This window comes from Malurus melanocephalus, unplaced genomic scaffold, assembly GCF_030028575.1.
Source record: "Malurus melanocephalus ecotype Western Australia unplaced genomic scaffold, MMel_1.1 scaffold_245, whole genome shotgun sequence".
Classification (NCBI taxonomy): domain Eukaryota; kingdom Metazoa; phylum Chordata; class Aves; order Passeriformes; family Maluridae; genus Malurus; species Malurus melanocephalus.
The window spans coordinates 386,991-412,988 of record NW_026623477.1 but is presented as its reverse complement, the minus strand read 5'-3'; the positions used below and the strand labels follow the sequence as shown (position 1 = coordinate 412,988).

General features: G+C 47.0%; 1 protein-coding gene across 6 annotated transcripts in view; it reads left to right on the top strand.

Moving 5' to 3' along the window:
• CADPS (calcium dependent secretion activator) overlaps window positions 1–25,998 on the top strand; it is a 202,989-nt gene that overhangs the window by 19,306 nt on the left and 157,685 nt on the right. For all 6 annotated transcript variants that reach the window (XM_057375338.1, XM_057375342.1, XM_057375341.1 and 3 more), the window contains exons 2-3: window positions 19,604–19,717; window positions 23,742–24,074. In XM_057375338.1, the coding sequence (XP_057231321.1) occupies window positions 19,604–19,717; window positions 23,742–24,074 (447 nt within the window). The remainder of the gene's footprint in view (window positions 1–19,603; window positions 19,718–23,741; window positions 24,075–25,998) is intronic.

Below are 25,998 nucleotides of genomic sequence, written 5' to 3'. Positions count from 1 at the left end.
GGGYTGCTGGGTACACCAGGCAAAAGGAGAATGGCTGCATGCAAGGGTTGATGGTATTCCTCTGTCTTCCCAGGGGATTCACAGAGCAGACCAYACTTAATTAGGCTTGCTTTCATACTTAATTAGAGTCGCTTTCAGAAAACASTGCAACTTCTGGTGTTATCAACGCTTTTCAATGGCAAACATGGGAGGGCAAGCAGCATGGAGGTATTGCAGAGCACAGGGCCAGAAATACTCAGATTGAGAGGCAGGGGTGCTGAYCCATGAGTGAATGGTGCAGAACGGCTGCTGGCTTATAGCCACGCTGGCCACAGTCATGGCACAGTGCTGGACTGCTGGACATATTCAGTGCATCCCTGTCAGGCTGAGGAATCCTTGCTGAAGGTCTGAAACTGCTGYACACAGGGTGAGATTRCATGGCTGTCAGTGCAAGCYRGRATCTGGGAGGTGACACAGCTTTTTYYCTGGAGRWGAGTTTTATTCCGTGTTGTGTGGTATTTGTGGGATTTATAAACAAAACTTACTCCARTACAGGCTGAMCCTTTCCTGTATTCTACTAAAATATGGGGGGACAGGAGGCAGAAATTGACCTTTTAGGTGTAATCTCTGTCCTCTTCATCTGTGTTGAGCTCTTGGTGTTTGTGACCAGAGATTTGTTGTTTGGCTTGGAGTTCCTGTACAAGGACTTTCCATTCCAGCTGAGCACTCTCAGTGCTTTCTCTGCTGTTTTGCTCTGCATTCAACAAAGTTTGATGTGCTGCTGATGTCATCTGCAGCATGTTCTGTGGCTTTCAAATGCGTCCCAATTTCAAATCTGCTCCTTGAGCATGCTGGGTGATACAGCAGCAAGGGCACCAGCACAGGCTTTGTGGAAGGCTGCATGTTAACTGGTCTCTGAAAACAGTTTCCTGGTGCTGAGCCACAAATGTGATTATGGTTTCGCTGGGGAATGGAAGCATGAGAAGCCACGTTGTTGCATTAAAGGTCAAGTTCAGCTGATTTTTAATCCTTCAACAGCAGCAGCCTCCTCTGTCTTGTACGCCGGCAACTTCATGTGTGCCTACCAAGGCATGAGCAGGAGCTTAAACTCAGTACCAGCTAGGCCAGGCTTTGCTTCTGGAACTTTTCTGGGGAAAAGAGGCAGTAACATCTTGACTCTTGGTTGCTTTTTTAAGACAAGAACCAGGTTCTCCTGTTGCTCAGTGGGACCCAACTCTGCCCTGTGCCTGTCATCAGTGGGAGCTGGGGAGCACCAGGGCTGTGTGCAGCCAGATCCTGGATGGGAGCTGTGACACCTTGTTGTGTGAGACCAGCTCCTGGAAACCTACGGGCTGCAGAGGAACTGGGACCAGTTTCAAGGCTGTGYTCAAGGCCTGTGGCAGGAGGATGTGTGTTTGGGGAGGGTGTGGGATCGTGTGTTCCAGGGTGAGGGAGCTCCCACGCTCGTACCGGGGATGTGCAGCAGCTCAGGATGTTGAAYAACTGCTGATGTTGTCACCTTAATATTCATCTCCTGCGTTTCCAAATCTTGGCGTGAGCTGCAGATTCTTCTGTTGGTGTTTTGGGGCAATTTTGTTCAGTTCCTGATTAAAATGCATGTGTTTTTCCTCATTTAAAAATATCATCTGTATCAAAAAGCTAATGATCACAATACCTGGCTTSCTTTTCCCCAACAAAGATGACAGCAGTGATACAAATCATTATGTTGCTGATTGTAAAATTGCTACCTTCAGGCACGTCTTTATTTTAGGGTTGGATTTTCTGGCTGCCACAATTTACAAGAGAAAGACAGTTAGAAATTTTCTCCTTTTAATATGTAGTTTTCACAACTCTCAAGTCTCTTTATCGTGTCAAGCTGCTTTGGCTGCCAGGCTGGAAAAAGCAGAAGATTAAAGTGCCTTTTTTTTTTTTCCCCAAGCATGCAGCTGTGCATATAAGTATATGCTGTCTTTTCTGACGTAAGATAAAGTCATAAAGATTTCCTGGTGGGCTTTTGCATTACTCTGCTGTTTGGTCCTTGCTGCAGTAGACAGTGAATATCCTTTCCTTGGGACTTTTTTTCTTGTCTGATTTGAACCCCAGTTACCTTCCTCTGGTTTCTGGTTGTTGCAGGACCACAAACCTTCCTAGCAGCGAGGTGCAGCAGCTCCAACAGGGCTGGCATATGCAGAGTCCTGAGAATTTGGATTTTAGTTGCTAGTTTTTGAAGTGAAATCTCAAAGGGATTTTAATGCAACAACATATGGAAACACCAAGGATTGCTTGGTTTGTTGTTGGGTTGTTTGTTTTTTTTTTATTTTAGGTGAATTTTTTCCCTCCCATCTCTGTGGGGAGATGTAAATGCCTGCCTAGAAAAATCAGGAGCTGTAGAGAATATCAGAAATGCTACCACCATCTGATCACCTCCCARACGGCCGAGCTCTGTGCTCAGTGAATGACGACAGCAAACCCTRTGAAGGGTATGGCTTGTATTTAATTCTGTGTTGCAATCCCTTTAATCTAGGATTATATCCAGTTGTTTTCTTCAAGCAGGGTGTATGCTGTCAGATAAAAGCARTAGCAGCTGGGAGGAGAAAAATTGCTTCAAACAGGGGCTGAAAACCTTGAGTATCTGCAGGTGCTTTTAAACCTGTCTCACAAAAACTGYCCAGGCAGGTGCAGGGGCTGACAGGACCCTCCAGCTCTGATAGATTAAGACCCTGTGAAGGCAACTGGTTGCAAATGAAACAGTAATTGCTTTCCCCTCACTGAATGAAATCTTCTCTGAGGCGATTACACAGATTAAAGCTTCCCACTGCAATGTACCAGAATAAATATAGCCTGTGCCTCTTGCGGGGGCTGCTGCAGAACAGCATCGGCTGCGGGATGCCTCCTGCGAGGTACGGCAGGGCAGCTGGAGTCAAGGGGAGAAATCCTGTAAAAATAGGGCTGGAAGGACCTCAGGCTATCTGAACATCTTCCTCCCTTAAAGCTGGGTTGAGCATGCCCAGGTTGCTCCTGGTGGCACTTGTCCAGCTGGTCCTGCCAGGGATGTGGGGACACGAGTTCCTGGGCCAGCTTCTTCGGTGCATCTGCACCTTACTGGGACAGGGCTTTTTGTCCAGTGTCCAGCCTGGCTTCCTTGCGGTAACACACACCTTTAATTTCTCATCGTGGACAGGAGTGGGAATGAGTTATTTTCCTTTTTCAGCAGATTTTTGCTTACTTTGAGGAGTCTTGTCCTCACAGCCTTCCTGAGGGAGCTCTGTGTTCCTTACAGCCCTGCTCTGGGCTCAGATTTGTTGCCTTGCTCCTGCTTTCCTTCTCAGGGCCTCCCTGGGTGCTCAGTGCCACCAAAGTGCCCCTTCCCTGCCCAGTGTGAGTGCTTAGTGCACCCCCAGCCATGCAYTTTACATGTTAAGTGAAGTCATTACCCTAAATAACAGATGCATTTTACCAAYCTGATAATTGGTGGTAGGTGCCACTTTGACCAAGGTGCAAGGGAGAATTTGCCCTGCCTACACAAAATCATTTTCCTTGCTTATCACAGCAGGATTTAACTACCTGCTGCTGTTAGTGGTGTTTGATTAGGTCTCATGCTRTATAATTTCAACTACAATGTGTATGTGGTAGTTGCATAACACAAATTAAAAGTCTCTGAAATACAGGAGTCATGCATGTGAGAGTTGTAGAGATCCTTTTCCACTCTAATTAGCTCCTTTCCAGAAGAAAAGAAAAAAGCATMAAAAAATGCAGTTCACTTCAGTGTGTAGTAGAAGATAAAGCCTTGTGTGGGCTGGGGCASTGCCACATGACAGAGCATCATTCTGAGTTGTACAGAGCTGTGTCTCTTCCCTGCAGCAGTGTGCTCCTGTGAGGAATTTGGCTTTTCCTGAGGTGTTTGACAAACCTGAGGGGAGCAAGTGCAGGTAGAGTGGGAGGCATTGCTGTCTCTCTCCTCTGTGCCCAGCTTGTCCAGACMCTCTTGGCACAAGCTTAGGCTCCCCTTCCAGAGCTCAGCATCAGTCCCTGCCCAAGGGCCACAGACTCATGTCCTTGGCCAGCCCTGTGAAGGGGACTGCTCCTGGCTCTCATGGCTTACCATGTGAAATTATTCGAGTTGCGAGTACTTTGGGACTAAGGCTGGTTGGGTTTTTTGTTATTTTCGTTCTGTACCAAATGGTACAGGGAGACCACGAGACTCAGGTTATCAGCACAGAAGCAGACCCTGGAGCTGACCTGGGTGCAAAAGGGACAGGGCAGGTGCCTGGGTARCTCTGGCTTTTGCAGAGGCATTTGCAGCCGAAGGGATTTGAGTGAGCTGTGGGCGAGTACTCAGAAATGCTTTGAATTGTGACGGTGATCTCGGCACTTTCACCTCCTATCAAATGAATCAGCAGGAAAGAAGTCTTTCTCTGGCCCAGGGCTAGTTAGTTTAATTAAAGGTCTGTTGCTCTTGCCAGCAGTTCAGGCAGAATTTGATGTAGTCAGCTAAGTCGGCTGCTTAAATGATGTAACGTCGTTGTGCCTGTTTTTCCTCGAGTCTAAATTTCTGTGGCGTAAGTAACAGGATGAAATGATCTGTTGCTGTCTGCAGAGAGCTGATGAGAAACGAGTGCTGGAGGTGGTGGGTAGGCACTTCAAACTGGCAGGGGATGTGCTGTGAGACCTGATGGCTTTGCTGCAGATTGTAAGGGCCAAGGCTGTGCCAGCGACTCGCCTCGTGTGGCACTCTCAGGAGATGGTCACCAGCTCAGCACCTGCTTATTAAAATGTTTGGAAGAAAATAACCTTGGCATCTAGTTTATCCACTCTCAGAGGACTGTGATTTGTATCTGGCTCTTTCTCTAATGAATCAAAATCTATTTTTATATCTTGGGGATGAATTTTCTCTAGGCCTTTGCTTATCCAAAAAATCCTCAATGACTTGAAATGATGGTTGTAATGATGGAAACAACACTTTTAAATTTAAAGCCCTTGTTCTGCCATACATGTAGTTTTCTCATGAACCATATTTTATTTCTTGTTATATCATCTTCTGATTCCAAGCCCTTGTTTTTCCAAATATATACCTTTTTGTGAACTGTCTTATGTTTGCACTGGGCATAGAAATGCTTCTTTGTGCCCCATCCCAAGGACCATGGTGGTTATTGGCAGTAACTGTTCATGGAGGAGCTGCAAGAAGCACTGCAGTGGCCACCTGGTTCCTTTAGGCTTGCTTCTGAGAACTGTGGCTGACCACCACATGGATACTGGACTGGGGTTTGGCTTGTGCCATTGCTGTCACCTCACTGGCCATTTGTGCTGCTCTGGTTCCGATGCCCATCCCAGCTGGCACCCAGCCCTTCTTAGGAGCCTGACCCCTGGCTCTTTTCTCATGCTCACAGCCATGATCATTTGCCTGGTACGGCTGCTGGGACTGACTTAATGCACTTCTGTACTCATCAAAAGAGGCCATCAGGACTGGAGGCTTTTTGGCTYCTTGGCTGCTGCTTCTGTCAGTAGTTGCTGTTAACACTAATGGAAATCACACTCTGGCATCAGCAGCACAGCACCCCCTGCGCTGTGCTCTGCTGTCTGACAGGAGTGCAATTGTGGAGGTAATTCCTTCTGCGTCACACTGAGATTTTACTGCAAGGGGTCTTGCTGCCACTTCATACGTGGCAGCCTAATTTCTGTTATTTTCTTTCTTAGGAAGAGCCATAAAGCTGAGGAGCGTGGTGGGGGACCAAGAATAAGGGAAGAAAAGTCTTCCTTTGAATTCCAGCTTTTGCCAYGGTGCTTTAGAGGCTTTCCCTGTGGCCCTCTGTAGCTGCAGGGTACATTGCTCTCTCTTCAGCAGCCCCTGAGCAGGGAATGCAGCCTCTGTTACCCCTTCAAATGTCAGCCTGTAGGCAAAGAGGATTTGTACACAGCTTAGCAGAGGGCTCAGCTACCAGCCCCATTCAGAACTCTCCTTGGTCTCCCAAACAGGCCAGTGGGTGCCTTGCTCTTACTGACTCATATTGRGCAGGCTCTGGGTTGCTCAAGATAAGCATCTTTATTCTATCATGTTCTTGCTGCATGAGTCTGCTGTTAGCCTGCAATGTGGCAAAGGCTTCTGTCTTTCTTTGTTGGTTTTTTTTTCTGATGCTATCTTCAGTTTCTTTACTTCTCCATTGTATCAGGATGAATCGAGATTTGTTTTGCTTGTTTAAATCACATTTCTGTAAAAAAAAATCTAAGGAGTTAATCACAAAACTCAAAAATTGTGCATGGTTTGTGAAGAAGTAGTCACAGTTCAAAAGATTAWAGGAAATAAAAATTTCTATTTGCCACCTAAATTTAAGGGCAGCTTTAGTGTATCCTGGGAGATTGCAATCTCACTTTTCTCTCTGATGCTAAGACAGACATCAACCAGAAGGAGTGACTTGTGCCCAGCAGTTCTGCATTTTGGCTTGGGAAACTTTGCTCCTGATAAAAACTTGGGCTTTTTAGTCAGTGAGGGTGAAAGTATCTTCACCAAGACTGGAGCTGATGGGCAGGGATGCTGAAGTTCTCAAGCTCTCTGTTGCCAGCWTTTCTGGCATTTTTTTCCCAAGATTTCCTGGGGGAGAGGATTTGATTGCTGATTTTGTTTGCCACAGAGTGCATAATGTCCAACTTTTCGAGCCCACAGCCAGGATTTCAGCTGGAACCTGGCAGCTTTCTCTGCTGCGTGGGTCAAGCCGAGTGCTGAAGCCTGGCTGGAAATGAGTTGGAGGTGGGACAGAGTTTCTCATGTCAATGTGGGCAGGACACTTGCCCACTCAAGAAACTGTTTTGTGTAGGTCCCTGAAGTTTGGAAACTGCAGACAAGGAGGGGCTGGATGGTGAAATAACGTTGGCATCGCTGGAGAACACCCTGCCAGTGTGGGAATGGGCTTGTTTTTGCTGCTTTCTCTCATTTCCCTTTCATGAATGCCCCAGCCTGGTCCATCTTTCTGGACAAAACCTGCTTGGTCACAGTTCAGCCAGGTCCCCTGTTCTTCATAAGGTTTTGGGGCCAGAGGAGCTGCACAGCTGGTGCAGCTGGTGCTGTGCTTTGGCATCACCTGCTTTACCCGTGCACCGCTCGGGCTCCCAACGTGCCTGCACTCCCTCATCCAGCTGCCAGGGAAGCTCTCTCCCATATTCCAGAGGGCTGGGAAAGCATTTGYCTGTGAGACAGCCATCAATCAGGGCCGCCTCTTCCCGAGCAGGYTGTGTGGGCCCCTTCTGCCGTGTGTGCCGTGCCAAGGGAGAGGCCATCGCTGGCTCTGCTGGTGCTGGCCCAGCAAACAGCACCAGGAGCAAAACTCCAAGCTCCTTTCATCCAAATAATTTGGGTGTTTTCACTTAAGAGACTGGATTCCCTCATTCTCAGTCCTGCAGATTTTATTTAAGCAGTGTTTAAGATTAGCRTTTTTCCTTCCAATTTCTGTGGGTACCAGTTATCTCTAATTCTTCAGCGTAGGCTGAGGCTTCTAATAGGAATGTTTGAGTTTAAAAAAAAAATTAAAAAGGCAATCCATGCTGTAGGCTGAGGTGAGCTGGAGTCACTGGGATTGTCTGTGCATGTACAGCATAGCATGGGATCTGTTTTATGGGATCCTGTAGTTGATCTGCCACCTGCACAGACCTGCTTCCAGGACACAGCCTGCTCCTCATGCTTACTGGGAAAGGAAAATGAGAGTAGATTTTCCCCTTTTTTGTGGTTACAAATATTACAGTTTCAGTGATCTCTTCCAGGGCTCCTAGAAGCAGAAGGGAAGCTCCAGGATGGAGAATGCTGTAGGCAAATGCTASCACAGCTGCCTTTTATGAAGAATCATTTCATTTTGTCTTTTCCTCTTTCTGTATGCCCACGTTTTTTTCTGCTCCTACAAACACTCCTCTGAAATTACATGCTTCAATTCTGCAGTAGCTGTGCTGCTTTTTGTGGGGGTTTCTACTTGAACTCCTTATGTGCAGACAAACTCATTACCAGATGTAGCAACAGGCAATTCTCCCCTCCTGCCCTTTGGAACTGTGTTCTGCTCCCTCTGTGYACAGCCTGCTCTCCTCTCTCCTCCTAGGCTTTTCCAGCCAGTGTAAGGTAGTGTAAGACACAAAGGAAATCTAGATTTTGAGCTTGGGCAACATATTCTGGGGGTGTGTTGAAGAGGATATTTACTCCATCTGTTGCATCCCCTTCTGCTGCAGGTCACTGTTCCTGTAGCATGAGCTTGCAATTCTTCTGCACAACCCACAGCAAACAAGGAGCAGGGACAGCTCRTCTGATGGGAAGGGGAAAGCAGGRGGCTCTGACCCTCCCAGCAGAAATGCACAGAGCTCATCATTCACTCAAAGCCTTTAAAATTATTCTGCCTCCAGCCCAAAGAAGAAAAATGAATCTTTCTTCTTTTTGAGACAGCCTGCAATATACTGCACCTCGCAGGAATCCTTAAAACAGCTTTCCTGGATTAAATGAGAGAGTTTTTAATGTGTAGGCATGTTTTTTTTGGAAAGGATTTTTATGTAGTGCCACATACAACTGCTGTGTTGAAAATTGCCAGACTTTAGAGGGTTAATGTGTAATAGTGGTACCAGACTTAATCTTTTGGGTTTAGGAAAGCTGGATGTTTTGAACTACTGTGTCTAACCTTTGGCCAAAAAGAAGCCCCACAGGCCATCAGAGGCACAAAAGCTTTTTTTAGGTGGGTTGTTATTTTAACATCCAGCTAACCAGTACTGTCTGTGTCTCCAGGCTGATGGGAAGGTGGGTGGGACCAGACCAGCCCTGGGTGCCCAGGAGCCAGCAGGACAGATTTGTGCAGTTGGGTGCTGCTGCTGGCACTGGGTGACTGGTGCTGGGTCACAGCAAGCAGCTTTGGGGATGTTCTTCAGCTCTAATTAAACGTGACAGGAGGTGGAAGGCAGAAGACAGCCAGCACGCTGGCCAGAGGCACCAAGGGCAGAGGGCCAGTCGCTCAGGGAGCCCGGGTGTCCCTCTTGGCCCTGCAARGAGCCCCCAGGGATAACTCAATCATTTTTTGGTTGTGGAATTGCTTCTCCCATTCCACCGGTGGGGTGGAGATCTCCCTGGGCTGCAAGGCTCAGACTGATCACTGCAGACCCCACAGCCTGTCAGCCAGCAAATGGCCTTTCCCTTATCTTGAAAACCATTATTGAACTCCATCTTAATTTCATGCAAGCRGTTAATTGTCCCTTAGCAGATGGGCCCTGCCCACACCTCACACAGTGTGTGTACTGTGACTGCCCTAGCTGTGTTTCATTTGTGCTTAACAGCCCCAAGCTGAGAAAAGGTCACTGCTTCCTCCAGCCTCCCCTGCCAAGTGAATGTGCTCCAAGCCTGGAAATCTGAGCACTTGCTTGAGCGGAGCTACCCTTGGGGGTTTGTCCCCATGGGGCTCTCSTCCCATCTTTGTGATGCCTCAGATAATTTGCAAGATTTGCCCCTCTTGTTTTCACCTTCCTGATAGAAACGGGGTCCAAAGACCAGGAATGTGGGAAACAAACTGGATAATTTTAACAGTGCCTTTCCTTAAGTAACAGTAAATCACCCCAGTGGAATGATGTAATTGCAGATGATTTTCCCTGATGCCTTTGAAGGAGCAGACAGATATTCTCAGCTATTTCACGTACGTACCAGCCACCCTGTGAAGGTATATTCCCACRTCTCTGCCTGGTGGTGGGTGTGGAAAGTTGAATTGCTGTTTTCTTGCAGTACTTTGTTGCCTCAGAACAAACTAGCTTTTACTAAACTTTCTCTTCCAGCTCCAAACAACATGCCCTTGTAAAATCTGATATTACTCACTTTAGCAGGAAATGTGAGGTGGAGGAGGAGGTGCACTACAATTTCACACCTTTTCTCTTGTTTTTCTGTCTAGAAGCAAATTCTGTTTTGGCTTGACTGATTGACTGAACCTTYTTCAAGTCTGTCTGAAGGAGGCAGYTTCTCTTTTACTGGATCAGAGAGGCATTTGGCTTTTACACAGATTTTCTTAAAATCTGGAGTGTTTTCCTTCTTTTTGTTTGTTTCCTGSAAATCATGGCACAGAATAAGGGAAAATTTCAAACATGACACGTTGTACTTAGCCAGAGCCGTCGTGTGCAATAGGTCACATCTTTTAGTGGGCTGCTTTCAAAATGTGCTTTCTTTGGGAAAGAAATAATGCTCTGACCTGCATGTGCTTCCTTCTTCTGCTCCAGCAGCCCAATTTCATGTTGATTGAGGTATCAGCTCTCTGGTTTGGGGGCTGGTGGTTTCCCCAGCTGTTAGCAGGGGCAGTGGGAGCGTGGGGGATGMCCAGAGCAGCGCTCATCGTTTCACCCTTGTGTGCCTGGAAGCTCCTCTCCATTTCTTGCCATCTCATTCATTCCCATCAAAGACATTCCCTCCCCTGCTAACTCTGCCAGGCTGAAACCAGCATTTTCACAGAGGCTGGGACACACCAGGAGTCCTTGAGTCTCCATTCATTTGTCTGCCACTTCTGCTCAGTAAAAATTGCTTCTAAAATAGCTTGTGACATGGAGGAGAGGCAGAGTTTAATGATGAAAATGATGTAAAAATAGTGCCAGTGATCATAGATGTGCTTTTTTTTTTGCTTTAAAAAAATAAAGAAAGCCTGGGTTTCTTGTTTGGACATCTGAAGTGTCGGTGGGAGATCTTTAGCTCTRATTGTTTAATGTTTTTAAGTCAGCATGAGCCTCTTTATGCATTAACCAGGAAGCATGATTGGCTTCTGCAATCTGTAARGTCTGCCTGGAGTAGGAACACAGAGATGGAAATAGTTCAAATAGTGATTCTAAAGTGTATCTAAAAGTAGCTGGCTTTTCTTCTTGGGTACCCGCCATCCTCGTCTGTGAGAGGCTTTCAGTCTTTTCATGCATGTTGCCACTTCTGGAGAGAAGCAAAGAGCTGTTGTTCTCCTTCACAAATAGGAAATGCAGCACAGAGGGAGCAGACAAATGGGCTGCTGGAGARCAAGGACTTGCCTGGATCCCAGGACCCCAGGTGTTCTCACCCCATCCCTCCCACATTTGAGGATCAGTTCATTTATGGATATTTAACTGTCCTTAGGTTGTGCCTAGGATCTCCAAAACCACAATACACTGGGACATTCCTAGCTTCTAAAATAGCCCAAAAATGGAGATACTGGGATAGCATCAGCTATCAGCAGCAATATGGGTTACTGATTTTCAGCTGGGGGCTGGCAGAGTGTTCCTGCTCTAAGGGGCTCTGGTCACATTGATCAGCAGTGTAAAACTATCACTTCTGCACAACTTTTTCTTTTGAGCGCTTGGGAATTGTTTGTGAATGCTCCTTTGTAGCACTTGTACATTTTGCACAATTTATTATTATTATTATTAAACAAATACAGGATTATCTATCTATTGCAGATGATGGAATGTTTTGCATGCCTTTGATGGTGACAGAGCTGGGGGCTTAGGGCTTTGTAGCCCCTGTGTGTAACATCCATGCCCCAAACTGACTTTTTACTTCTTTTCAGTCAGGCTCTGAACATCCAAGTTCTGGAAGTTGTCCTCACAATATTCTGCAATAAATAGAAGTTCTGGTAGGTTCATAGCCTAGCCTGTTCCTGGCTTTTCCAAGGGTCCCAACATGGGTGTCTCATGGAGAAGGACCTRTGATGTTCTCCATTTCCCCACCTCCCTCCTCAGTGCAGCACACCAAGGCCCTGAGGCAGGAGAGGATGCGAGGTAATGTCTCAGAAGCTGTGTCACATCCACACTACAGGCTTCAACAGACCATGTGTTGTTTTCCATCCAGCAGAAAAAGACAAGGAGTGAAAATGTTACTTTCCAAGACAGCCTGTAATGCTCCAGAGGAGAAGGAAGATCTTCCTTTGATCCTTTTTCCTGGGTTAAGTGTTTTTTTTGAGGTCTCAGAGCAGCAATGGACTGTTTGTTCCACATATACTATGCTGTTGGAGAGAAAGGGCAGGCTAAATCTTTTCTGTTGCATTTACAGAGAGTTCCTACACCAGTCACAGCAAACATATCTCAACGTGCCTCTCTGGCCAGGCCCTTGCTAGCTTTGGTTGCTTTAGCCTTCAAGACCTGGGGTTAATCAGACAGGAGCTGGGACTGAATAAGAAAGGTATTTGAGAGGAGGGGAAGATAATCCAGCTGCAGAATCTAGCCTGGGACTAAAGGGATTGGTTTCCTGCCTTTGGGCACCCAAAGAAGCAGCCAGGGTTGGGGGGCTTTGCTTTTCACTCTGCCCATTCTAGACAGCCTCCATGCTATCTGTCTCCTGGATTTATCTCCTAGCTGTATTTCTGCTAGTATTTTTRTGGCTTTGTTGTTTCTGTTTTATTAACAGAGCAGCTGCACTTTTACCACAGGCAGGATGACGCTGGGCTTTCTGCTGAAAGCTGCCACATCATGATGATGTGTTTTACCCAGCAGAGCTCACYAGGCAAGGCTCCCGGCACAGCAGAAGTCACCAGGGAGGTTTCTCAGAGCAGCAGTCACCCCCTCAGCCCATCCTCAGTCACTRGCCTAGTATTCCATCATTGCTGTTTCTTGCTTCTGTTTTGTGCTGGCTTCTCTATTCTTCTAAGATCAAAGCTATATTTTTATTAATCAGTAAAAAATAGGGGCCAGCATCTGTTTGATCATACACAGGAAGATACCCAGCAGACCCAGCTTATTCTGCTGCATCTGTCACAAACTGACTCTGCTAATGGCTTGCTTAGGTAAAATAAGATCAAAGGTGGGAGAAGTTCCAAGTTTTCTGTGCTCTTGTCAGGTGGCTCCATCTTGGGGTTACTTGCCTGCACATCAGCTGCAGAGGAGGGACCAGCCAGGAGGAGACACACAGGAGACAGAAACTTCCCTGCAGGAGCAGAAGTTCCTGCCTGGAGCCACAGCTGAGCAGCCTGGTGCCTGCCAGTGACAGATGGGTTGGAACTGAATGGTCTTTGAGGTCCCTTSCAACCCAAACAATTCTGTGATTTTGTGATGTTAATAGAAAAAGGGACCCTTTGGGTATCTGGTATCTGAGCATTGGGTGGATACCCTGGTGCAAACAGAGGTAGCAAGTGAAGCAGGCAATGGCCAGGTATGTTTTGATGTATCTGCATCTGTGGTGGCAGTTTGCAAAAGGAAGGTGTAGCTTGGAAAGCACAAGGGGAAAGTCATCATGGCACGGCCCAGTCCCAAATCCTGGCTTTGCTTTCCTTTTTTAGCATTGTGCACCCACAGCATTTCAGAAAGTAGGAGCAGCCATAATAACATTTTAGGTCTTTCATGTATGTCAAATGAGTGTGCCTAGCTGGCAGAGTGAATCATAGAAGAGAAATATACTCAGGGTTTGAGAGGATAAAAAAGCACATCCATGTATTCCAGAGAGAGAGAGAGAGAGAGAGAGAGAGAGAGAGAGACTCGGAGGCTGTGCTTTGTGTCTCCGATAAATCTGCTGCTGGATGGAGTCTGGGACAGTGGGAAGAGATGTGCACTGCTTGATCTAGAGCCTCTGTGCCTGCAGCTGGCTTAACCAAAGGGATTGATGTTTTGCCTCCCCATACTTACCCAGCAATACTTGAGCCTCTTTACAGAAGAAATGTTCCAGCAAGTGCCAAAATCATTTAACACTCACTGCTTGTGCTGCAAAGCTGCTGGAGTTTGCTGGTGATAACAGGTAGTGAGAGATCCTGGAAAGGATTGGAGSTGGTGCTGTGGGGAGGCATGGCTGGGTGGTAGCTCTGTACCTGGGCAGAGGGAGGGTCTTTCTTCCTCTACAGGCTGCTCTAGTGGGTTTTCTCACCCCTTTGGTCACATTGCTGGAGCAGATATTTACTCTTAGGTCAGGAAATACCATTCTTGTGTTCCTGGGCTGGTTGAGAGAGAGGCTGGTTCAGTCTCTGACCTCCAAACCGATGCTGTGCTGGTGTGTTAATTGTACAGGCAGCAGTAGAACAGTGGGTGTGTCACAGTGATCCACGTATGGTCAGACCGTAGGGTATCCCTGAAAAGATGTATGGTGGTTGTCAGGAACCAAAGCATGAGAAGCTCTTTCTGGTAACAAGAATTAAATTTCTCTGAAACAACCAGGAAAGGCATTGTTGGGTGCCTGGAACAGTTGCCTGACACTGGCACTTAATGCTGGTTGTGTGTGTGAGCAGTGAAAAGCCAGCAGTGCTCAGTGCAGAGCAGCCACGTCTGCCCAGGAGAGTTTGCAATCAAAACCCCAAATTCTGGGGGTGAGAGTCACCCCACCTGTGCTCCTCTCTTGTAGTGAGGAAATCAGCATCAGCAGAGGGACAACCTGATGCGTTTTCCCAGTGCAAAATAACCTGATGGGGTTGTTTTTCTGGTCTCATGCCCATTTCTGGGGCTTCTGGCCAATCTCATGAGGCCACTTCTCGGCTGYTCTGCCCCCACACACCCTCCTTCCCACACTGTTCGTGTCGTGACTGCTTTTCTGGCTGTGGAAGCCACACTGATGAGAGATGCTCGTTCGGTTGGTTTAGATTTTCCCTAAATCACCTGGTGCTGAGGAGTAATAAAATATTTATTAGATGTTACAAAACCAAACCCAGAGCAACAGCACAGCGAGTAGTTAACTATTCCTCCTTTCCTGCCTGCAGTGGTCCCCGAGCAGCAGGTGCCCTAAGGAGGAAGGGCTCAGTGCTGTGTGTGGTGGGTGCTGCTGGGCTTCCTGCACAGAAGGCAGAACTGCTTCCCATGGGAATTCCCTGCATTCCTCAGCTGAAATGATTTCCTTGGGACAGGGGGGTGCTGATAGTCTGAGCCAGCTGGACCAGTGGTCAGTGCTGCAGTGCATCCTCATGTCCTGCCTGCAGGGAACACCCTTCCAGGGGATGTGCAGTGTCCAAAGGCTCTATGAGGCATCGGTGAGCTGTGACATTCTGTCCCTGATCTGAGATGTACAGGTGTGGCAGTAAAGGGGGGGTTACCTCTCAACCACAGGGGTGCCTTTCACTTGGAAATGTCCTCAGACAGAGCCCAGATCTGACTGTGATTCCAGCAGCCACCACATTGATGGATGGGGCTTYATTAGCAGCTTTGAGTACCTGCACAGGTGGGGATGTTGTGCTGCAGCCTRCTCCTGACAGGTCCAGCAATCCACAATCTGGGATAGCCTCTCCTTCCAAACCTTCTGGTGGATATGGTGCTGCTGTAGCATAATGTAGGTTGCARTGGAGTTGTTGAGGTCTCTGGCCCAATTTCCCTGTTCAAAGCAGGGCTCCCTCCCAAACCAGATAATTTTCATTCAGTCAGGGTGTGGAARTYTGCAAAGCTGGAGATGCCACRGCCTCTCTGGGCCCATTTTGTTGCTCCACTTACTCCTGCATGCTTAGATTCAGCAAAGTATTCTGGAGAGAGCATGGCTTAGTGAGGCACATTGCTGTGTATAACTTTATTCAGGGAAGTTTTCTGTGTCAAACAGCTCCTTTTTGCAGTGCTTGTGCTTTGCAAAGGTGTAGGTGAAGGAGGCTGGGGACGATGCACACGGGTGGTGCCAGCTGTTCACTGGCTGGAACACTGGAGAAGGTGCCATGGCTCCCTTCATTCAGCTTTGCATTTGGCTCTGAGTCAGATTGAGTGTGTGCAAAAATAACACAGGGCAAGAAATCTGCTGGTGAACATTTTCCTCGAGGAGGCTGATGTGCTGTTTGCTGGGATCTGYATCAAGCAAATTCATTTGGTTTTCTCTGTGATTTGCTTGTGACCAGTCAGTTTCAGWGGTCACTAAACTCTGCTGGGCATGTGGTTGGTCTTTAAAAAATTAGASCAAGAAGGTAGGAATCATTTGGGTTCCCATGTCCAGTCACTGGTGAGGTTCTCCCCRTAATTTAGTCTGTTATGGAGAAGAYATSTGCCAAGCTTCTTATAAAAAGCCATGCAATCCATGAGGGATACCTGCCCAAAAGCTCCATGGCTGCTGTGCCTGATACCTGTGCCAGGAGTTTGTCATCCCTGCCTCAGCTGATTACAGTTTTTGACATGCTTGTGTTTATCTGACAACTTGAATACTCCCATGCTTTAGACAGGTAAAAGGCTGGGAAACACTCTGCTCCATAAGCACACCACGGCATTAACTTGGGAGGGTTCTCTTGGGTCCAGGTAGCTGTGTTCTGGGATCCCTGTGGAGTGCAGAAATGACTGAGCCATTCTTTGATGAGCTCACACGTGGGAAGCAGTTGTGGGGAACATCACAGAAGTTTGGAAAAGCAAGGGAAGGTAAATTGAACAAACCTCTTCCATCCACCACAGTTTTCCTGTTTATTCCCAGCTCTCCTGTGTGATGGCACTCAGGTTTGTGACTCTGCCCTCACCATCCTCACACCTGCTGGGCTTGCAGCYTCGCAGGGTTTCACCTCCTGGTGCAAAGGCTGTGATGTTGTACTGTTGTGCTTCCAAGTGGAAGTAATTCTGTTGTTTGGTTCCTGCTATTTGAGAGCACTCTGTGGAAGGTAACTGAGMAGTGGTTTGTATTGGCCCTTTACTGGATCTGCAGAAGCTGTTGGCTTGCTTTATATGGATTTCTAGCTKATCACTGGTGCCTCTAATAGCAAGAGATAAAATAGCACCCCTGCCTTTAAAGCACTTAAGCTTCCAGCTGAGTGTTGAGGGCACGTGCTCTTTTAAGCCTGTGGCTCAGTTAGTGCCATCACTGGGCACTGCTTCAAGGCTCTGCAGTGTGATGTTGGTGCTGAGGCTGCTCCCTGCCCTGCTCCAGCCTTTGCTGGGAGGTGCAGCCCCCTGGCTGCCCCAGGAGTGCTCTGGGATTCAGCAGCAATGCTTCTGGGGTCTGGTGGGGAAGGGAAGAGGCRTAAAATGGGAGGTGGAGCGTGTTTGGCACATTTGGTTGACCCGCAGGTCCAATCTCCTCTGCTCCCTTGTGGTGCTGGCTGTCTGCTCWGGGTGTCTGCTGCTGTGCTGCAGGAGATGAGTTCAATACAAAACCAGTTAAATTGTGGCTSAGATCGATTGCTTCCCTGATAACATCCCTAACAGTGGCACAGACATGGATCGATACCCTGGTGATGCTCACACTGTGGTTGGGATGGTCACTGAGGGTCCCGTTAGCTGAGGACTGGATGCACTGCAGCTTGGTGTGATCAGACAGGATCTCCTTATCCCTGCATGGGGAAAATGCTGGCGCAGAGCTTGGCCAAGGAGGAGGCAACTGACACTCCAGGAGAGACAAATCTGATGATTCATTTCCACAGCCCCCAGGAGCTTGCGTGTGAGCCGCGTATTGGGAATTTCTAGGAATTTCAAGGAGCATCATTTGTTCCCAAGGTAGCCCATTCAGTACTGAGGGAGGAGCATAAAATACTGCTGCTAGATGGCATTACAGGAATTGAACAAGCAAGGACTTTTGGAGGTTGTCCTGAGAAATAACCTGGACACAAAAAYATAGTAAATATGCCATGTGTGTTGTTAAAATCCCAAATGAAAAGCCTTTTGGCTGAGACTGTCTGTGCTCTTAGTATGTCTTTCCTTGTGCCTCAACACCCTGATTTCAAGGTTGCCTGTAGTTTTTCTGTTTCTTTCCTTGTTTTTTATGGCATCTGTTGCCCTGTAATTTCTGCCTGACGTTCACAGTGTTTGCTAATACAAAATTGTCAATACATTTAATTAACTTCTTGCCTTTCTCTACTTCCAGATAATTAAATGATTAATAAAAACAGACCTAGCACCTTCCCACAGGTGTCTACCACACAATCACTGCATTGTCTCTGGCTCCTCTTATCACTGACCCAGTTTTCAATTCCATCAGCTCAGATAGGTTTGGATCCTGTTTTACATCTGATGTTGTGTGTGTTGCCCAAGGGCTCACGATGTCTAAGGTAGTGTTGGCAAACACCACAAAGGGGTTTAAGTGACTGGGATGGCAGATAGGATTTAATTTTTGGTTCTAAGAGACTGCCAGCCTAAAATCTATGAGTTTATGGCAGTGCTTTTCCTCTGGGCTCATGGCCCAAGGCTGAGGTGGGTCAGGTTAAGGGATGGTCCTTACTCCAGCCCTGTGATGCTGTTTGTTGCCTGTGTCAGACCCTGTGAGGTCTGGGCTGCTGTTTTGGGGGTGGGAATGGCCCCCCTTTCCAGCACCCACAGGGTGGTGAAGCCTGCTCCACATTTTCTAAAGCAGAGCATATTGAGTCTCTCTTTATGTCACTTTGATGAACACCTCTCCATTAGCAGCAGGATATACTAATCCCAGATTATCACATCAAATTGCTATTGCTCACTAACCCCCCTCAGCGTGGTGTTGTGGAATTAATTACCAGCATAGCACGGTGTTGGTTACCGCAGTCCCTGAACACCCCACGGAGCACATCGTGATCGTAGCTCCAGTGATATTTATCACTGCATTTTCCAAGTAGTCCCTCTCCTGCTTTTTATCACTAGTRGTGTTTACCAGGCTTCATTATGCTCTAGTTGTTTGAATCTCTGCAGTTTYGGTACTTTATTCAAAGCCATTTAGACACACAGAGCCATTAATTTTAGCTTTCTCTTCCATTTCAGTGCATTGGTTTCTTCTGTTGGCATGCAAATGAGAAATAAAGACTTCTCTAGACCTTTGGGTCACTAATAAATACCGGTCCTAATTCTTACTGCTCTTCTTTCCCTTTAAGTTTGAAGTTGCCATATATACATATTGTTTGCTTCCTTCTGTCAAAATTAATTCTTCTCCTCAAACTCGAAGTAGCCCCATGGTAAAGCAGGCCCAGCTACATTTCAATCCCTGCAGCTCTTCAGCATGAGTATTGTCTACATCTTAAGATGTTAGGCTGGCATTGCTGGTACATGACTTWTGTCCCTGCTGTGACTTTGTCTGCATTGTAAGCTGAAGCGGTGGGTTTTTAGCTATGTCTGGTTTTAAACTGACAGATAAATTGGAAAAATAATGGCATGTTATCTTACGAGGCTGGAATAAAACCTTGTAAACTTTCTGTTGATGTCATTGTGACAAAATTAGAACTGTCTTGTAAGTTATACCAGCTGTGTGCTGGACAGAAACTGTTCTGAGCAGCAGAGAGGCAGCAGAGAAAGTCCTTGCCAGGATAAGGAGAACAGGTTTGCTCTCATAGGATTTCTTGACATTAAATTCTTTCAACACTGGTTTTGACTGATGTTTTAAATGTGAAAAGCCAAAAGAAATGAGCAAAGACAAAAAAGACCCTAAAAACCGACAGCCACCTTGCAAGGCTTTCCTTTTGGTATGAAACCTCAGCTTCTGAAGGGGAGAGGCTGAGTGGAGAGGGGGTTGCACCAAAAACAGACCCTTCCAAGCACTCACACAGCAGTTGGCTTTTGAGTTGGGTATACCTGAAGTGGTAAAAGTCCTGTGTGCATTTTGTGGTGGCAGAGTTGTTTAGAAATGATGTTCAGGGTGACTTTGGGAGCTCATGATGCCTAAATGAACTCTCCAGGGTGCAGAGAGCATGTGTTGTGTCCCCTCGTGTGACTGGCTCCTCATCTTTTGCTGCTGTCCCAAAGGGCAGCAGAAATGCATGGCATCAGCACCCCAAGAAGATGCTGCAGAAMAATTAATAGGGTTTTTTTCCTCATACATGAACCTTTTTGATTAATTTTCTCCTTTTGGCATGTTTTACAGATAAGTAAGCAGCAGCTCCAGACAATCAAAGATCGTTTCCAGGCCTTTCTCAACGGAGAAACCCAGATTGTGGCAGATGAAGCCTTTATAAATGCTGTCCAGAGCTACTATGAGGTAAGGAGTAACAGTGCAACACTCTCATGAATCCCTGTTCGCACCCTTATTCACAGGTGGGGTTGAATTCTGATAATGGATTGTCTGTTATCACACAGTACGAAGCAAAGGCAAGTGCAGGGTGGCTTCTGTCTGATGTTTGATGCACCACAATGTTGGGGAGATTCAGGGTCTGAATGTCAACCCTGGAAACACCACAACAACCCCTATACCATGGTGTTTCCTATAGCCTAATTATGGGCAAGACCACCCTTCCTTTGAGCTGGAAAATATTTTCCTGATACTTTTAAACAGTGTACTCTAAAYCAGGGAAGATGGCACAATGTAAAATCAGTGTCATGTGCTCCCTGTGARAAATACCAAGAGAAATCTGGGCAGCACATTCAGTTCTTGTGGAAGCTTTTGCCTTGTGTCCAACTGACTTTGGGATTTTCAGCAAGAGTCTTGTCTTTTGTCTTTGGCATGACAAGTGCTGCAAAGYAAAGGGGGAGGGAGGAGGATGTGCATCCACAAAAGTAGATGATAGCAGAGAGCATGCAGCATCATTCATAATCGTGCAAAAGAATAATTATGCRTGTCTGTCTTTTTGCACCTCTTTGTATGCAGCCCATAATGCTGCCTTTTATATCTCTGCTCAGAAGGAAAGAGCTTCTGGTTTTGAAGGAAATCGGTGCTTGTGATTTGTATGAGGAGTATTGTTTATTTTTTTGCTTGCCTTTCTGCAAACCATTTCTCTTCCTCCCTAGAGCTATTCTGTCATAAAAGGTGAAGATTTTGAATTGCCTACATAAAATATTTCTCTAGAAGTGCAAGCTAAGAGGGGACCAAAATCAGATACTAAAACAGAAGAGAATTTTAACTCTATAGGATATGACAGCAGCTGCTTCTGTGTAAGGAAAGCACAAATTATCTCTGGAATAACTCTGCTAAACCAGCCTAGTGGTTCCTTTTCCATCGTTCTCTGTACAGGAAGGAAGATGRGAGTCATTTACATCCTTTATCAGAAAAGAAATTGCCAAGGGATCATCACAGCTTCACTGAACAGAYGCTCTCAAAGAAAGTTTCCAAGATGGAGTGAGCTGTGTTTTAGGATGCAAGAGCAGCATRATCTGTTCAGATAAGATTATTAGGCAGGAAAAGGAAGCTGCTTAAAACCAGACAAAATGCATCCCWGTTTCACTGCTCAGTGTGGTCAGCTCCAGAAGTCCTGTGCTGTATAAAAGCMCCGAGTTATTCAACTCAGAAAGAGCAGTAGATCAGCACCAAATKTACTCAAACCCATGTCTTCAAGTGGACCCTCCACTGGTTCTGTGCTKCTTAAAACAGGCCACATAAAGGGTAATTCATCACTGTGCCCTTTAGCACAACTTCCTTTTTGTTCTTTTCAGCTGTTGGTCTCCTTTAACTGGCGGCYGTGTGCTTCCAGTTTCTGTGCAGTGGAGCTCGGCTGTGCAGCTCTTCCTTGGCACCAGCTGCAGTGGCACAAGGCAAAGCGTCCCTACAGAAAGCCTCTGCCCCTCAGTGCCTGAGCAGTGTTCTCCCTTCCTTCTCTGCAGAGATGTGACCCCCTCCTTGGCTGATCCTTTGTGCAAATCACGGCAGATCCTGCTTATCTCAGCTCTTGCAAATCTCACTTTTGTTCAATTWACTCTCCTTCCACTGGGTGCTGTCTAGAAATCAGCATTTACTGATTTATAGATCTGCATGATGGCTTGAAAACACACAGCTGAGACTGGCCATCTCTGTGCAGGACATGGCTGATGTCCCTAAAAGATCCACTCATTGAAGGTGCAGATTAAGTTTATTACCTGGGTTTTTTGCAGAGGAAGAAAAAGATAAAGGTGGCATTGTAGGTCAGAAATGCATTTGCTGTTGCCCTGGATGTTTGCATGGCCACATTTTGCTGTTAATTGTGGCTGTCAGGAGGTAAGTATGTGGTTGTCAGTCTCAGACTAGTTCACAGGCTGCTATCAAATTAAAAAACATTGAGCGATCTGCTGCTGCTCTGCAGGAATGCTGYAGACCCGTGTGTGCAGACAGGCCCAGCACCCTCCAACACACTGCAGGGGAGCTTTTCTCAGCTCCTTTTACTTCTAACGAGTAGAGCTTTGTCTGTCAGCCAGCACGTTTTGCAGCAGTCACTTCAGATGGAAATGCTTCATTGGACCCATTTCCACTCTGCTGTGGGCAGACAGAGCCACAGTGGCATGGTGGCCTCATCTGTGGATGTGGCACGAGATGCCTGACCCAGCTCCTGGAGGTCGGTTCTCTTCTGCAAGCTTCAGTTTGTGCCTACATGCTAGGATTTTGTTCCAGCCCTACTCAGCAGTCCTACAGCCAGGTGATTCACCTGGTATTTTCTAAAGAAAGCAGCCTGCTCTGCAGGATAAAACACCTTTTTATATATTTTTTTATCTTCCTATTTCATGGTCTTTCTCTGCTGCTTTGTGTCTGACTGGTGTTCTCCCATGCCTGTCTCAGCCCTGCCTGCTGCAGCCTTCCTTTCCTCTGCTGGCTGCTGCTCCACAGCCAGGGAGGATAAATCAGGGATGGGGGAATATGGGGAGCCAGATCCCACTGCTCACCCTGCTGGGGGTGAGGAACATGGATAACAACAGCCACTGGTGCTGGCAGATATAGGAGGGAAGTCATTAGCATTGTCACACAGGGTCAGGCCTGGGCACCTGGCGTGGGTGAAGGGACATGGGAGCCCAGGATGCTGCAGTGGGGCTGTTCACTGTCACCTTCTACCATTTCCTGCAGTCAGTGTGTTGATAATTTCCTTGCCTGTATCAAGAGCTTGACTGCAAAGCACCTGCACAACATCTGGGGTGTTATCACTCATATTTAATGTCTACAAGGAAATGAAGCACATGCTGGTGTTGTTTCAGCATGGGCTGAAGAGGTTGCTGGTGGCATCCTGCCTGTCTYGTCTGCTGGGAGTGAATAATATTGGAAGGAAAAAGCCCAGCTCTTCCTCAGCAGCATTTTTGGGCTGGTCCTTGAACAAAACCCACTACCACTGCCAACAGATGCCTGTGCCATCAAGCATCTGGGAACATGGGGTACCATGTTGCTGAATGGTGTATAAAAAATGGTATATAAATGGTATATAAAAAAAATCTGTCACGTCCTTAGGTCATCCTCAAGCTCTTTAATTATTGAGAGCTGACAGATACACCCCTATGAGGGCACAGCTTCTTCCCAAGCTGCTGTGTTCATCAGTTYTCAGCATTATTAATAAAACAGCAGTTTTCTGACTGGATATTGATCGCTCTTCTGAGTTCAGGGCTTGGGAGAGGAGAGCTGACACAATATCCCTTTGTCCTGCAACCATTCAGCTCAGTGGTTCATGGGTATTTTGACTCTTTTGCAGCTCTTGCAGTGGGAAGAACATCTTTATCCGATGCCTTCTCCCTCCTTTTCTCCTGCTGTCAGTGCCCTGCACCTCTGCAGAGGTTCAGCACAGCTGAACCATCCTGCACTTCCCATTTCTGTGACAGCAGGGCAGTCTGCAAGGACCTTCTCAAGAATTAAGGTGTAAGCCTGGTCCTTGCACTRGTCAGAGTTTCCCGGGGGCCTGGCTACCAGGATAAATCCATGTGGTGCTGTTGGCTTGAGTAAGATGACTCTGCTCCCTCTAACAGGGCAGAACATGGTTAGGTGAATGTAGTTGCTCAAAAMCTTCCTTATTAAAACATCAGATAGAACAAAATATAATCTTGCTTTCCCAAAGGGCATTTATGTATCTGGTGAGGTGCGACCATAACATCACATCAAGTCCTAATTGCATCAAAGTGTTTCATTTTAGTGGAGGCAAAGCAGAAGCTTCCCCTGATTTCATTACGCCTCCCAAAGTACAGCTGAAACCTCTGTCCATCTGGCACCATGTGGCTGTTGAGTGAGGAGTTGGAGAATGTCCTGGCAGTCAGTAAGCAGCTTCCCAGCAGTGAAACCACCCTCTGTGGTACTTCAGGGGGATATTTTTCAAGTCCACCATTTGAAATGACTCTTTTCTTCGCAGGTGTTCCTGAAAAGCGACCGCGTTGCCAGGATGGTGCAGAGCGGAGGGTGCTCAGCAAACGACTCCCGGGAGGTGTTCAAGAAGCACATCGAGAAGAGAGTGCGCAGCCTGCCAGAAATTGATGGYCTCAGCAAGGAGACAGTCCTGAGCTCTTGGATGGCAAAGTTCGATGCAATTTACCGTGGGGAGGAGGATCCCCGGAAGCAACAGGCCAGGATGACAGCGAGTGCTGCCTCRGAGCTCATCCTCAGCAAGGAGCAGCTCTACGAGATGTTCCAGAACATTTTGGGGATCAAGAAATTTGAGCATCAGCTCCTGTACAATGCATGTCAGGTGGGAATGTGGTGGCAATGGAAGAGGGTTTTTTGGGGAGGGCTTGCCAGGGGGAAACACTGCTGTTATGAGATGGAAACTTTGGGTCTGACCAGATTCTTTTGGTAAAAGATTCTACCATGAAAGTGGGGGGTGATTATGGTGGAGGGTGATTATGGTGGGACTTCTGCACTGCTGGTTTTGTTCTGGTTATCCAAGTGGGCCTCCTTCTCTTGCTTGTTTTCTTGTGGAATCTCATAGGATTGCTGAGATGTGAAAATTTTAATCCTCAGCTCTGTGTCTGAGTGAGCAGGTCTTTGAGGTGGTTACATGGGTTGTTTGGCTGTGCCTTGTTTGCCCTTCGTGTGTCTAAATGACAGAGGTTCTTACAGCCTGTGGTATCAGTAGCCAGATCCCAGGAGTCCCTGGGGTGGGTGGCTTATGCAAATTTGCTCAGTGAGCTTGTTTGGCTTCTCCTTAAGAGAAGCTCCATAGTCCCTGCATGGCTGTGGTGGAAGGAAGAGCATCCCAAACCCCAATTACCTCACAGTAGCTTTGTTGCACTCAAAAGCCTTTCCCATCCCTTTATTTGCACCCCAGTAAGATCCAGATCTCTGGAGCTGCGTAGCTGGGACTCTGCAGTGCTCTGCTTGTGTTTCCAGCAGCTCYTGCTGAGGGCTGTCAGTGGCTGTCCAGGCTGTTGGTGACCCAGATTACRGTCCCCTGCTATTGGATATAAATATCACAGGCGGGATAAAGGATGCCAGAGTCACGGAGAGACTAAGGTGTGGAAAGTTTTCGGAGGAGGAGCAGACTTCAATCTCTTCCCTGTAATTCAGGGCTTCAGCTGCTTATTGAAATTAATACATTTGAGACCAATTCTGTCTGTCTTCTGTCTAGACATTTCCAATTCTTTTTAAGACACAGAGAATTACGTTTGATCTGTTTTTACCCCATAAAGAGCTTAGTTATCTTGCATTTGTTCTTCTTCATCTCAGATCTTAATGGCAGAGTGGGGAGAGGATAATAAATGTCCCTGAGTAATGTATCTTCGTAGCAAAAGCTGCARTGGACCTCATAAATTGTGTTTACACAGATTTCGTGCCTCCATCCTGTGTTGGAACAATTCTTTAAAATCAAAACCGTGACGTTTTCAGTGATGTGTCAAGAACTGAGTCAGTTCTGCAGTGTTTTGGTTTATTTTTTGACTCAAACCAACTCCAGCCCTGTGTCTCTCATCCTCCCTTGACCTGTGCTCAGCTAAGGACCAGGGTGGCTTTGCGTGAGCGTGTGTGTGATCCTTCCCTCCTGCTTCGTGGTTCCCACTGATGCAGAAAACAGTGTTTGATCACAGCTGCCCTGCTTTGTGGGTGTTCTCTGCTTGTGAGAGCCTTTCTGGCTGACACCATGAACCCAGAGRCTGCTCCCTGCAAATTGCCCTGTTGCATCAAAAAACCTTTTTCCTGCGTGGGTCACGGTTTTACTCTGAAAGTGAAGGATTTTATTCTCGGTCTTTTCTAATGCTTGGAGGCAGTTAAACCTGTAATTTAAGCTTTTCCAGAAATACATAATTTCTGATGAAAGTGAGAATTAGCATGGGAGTTAGTCTGTTTTTAATACCTGTATAGTGAGGATTAGCTCAGCAGAAGGGAAAGCCCTTTGTRGAAGGCATGGCTCAGAAAGCTGCAAGGCCAGCAGTCACTGAGCAGCTCGGTGTTCTCCTGGGATGCAGTGAGAGTGGTCACGGTGCCGTGGTGCTGGTGGGGTGGGCTGGGAGCTTGTCCCATGGGGAACAGGTCACTGCTGCTCCTTCTCCCTCTGCAAACTGCAGGCTTTGCTGTGGGGACACTTTTTTCGGTGCTACCTGTGGTCACATCATCTGGGCTATACCAGCGGGGTCTTTGGAGCTCTCTGGGCCACCAGCAGCCCTCAGGGGAGCAGCAGC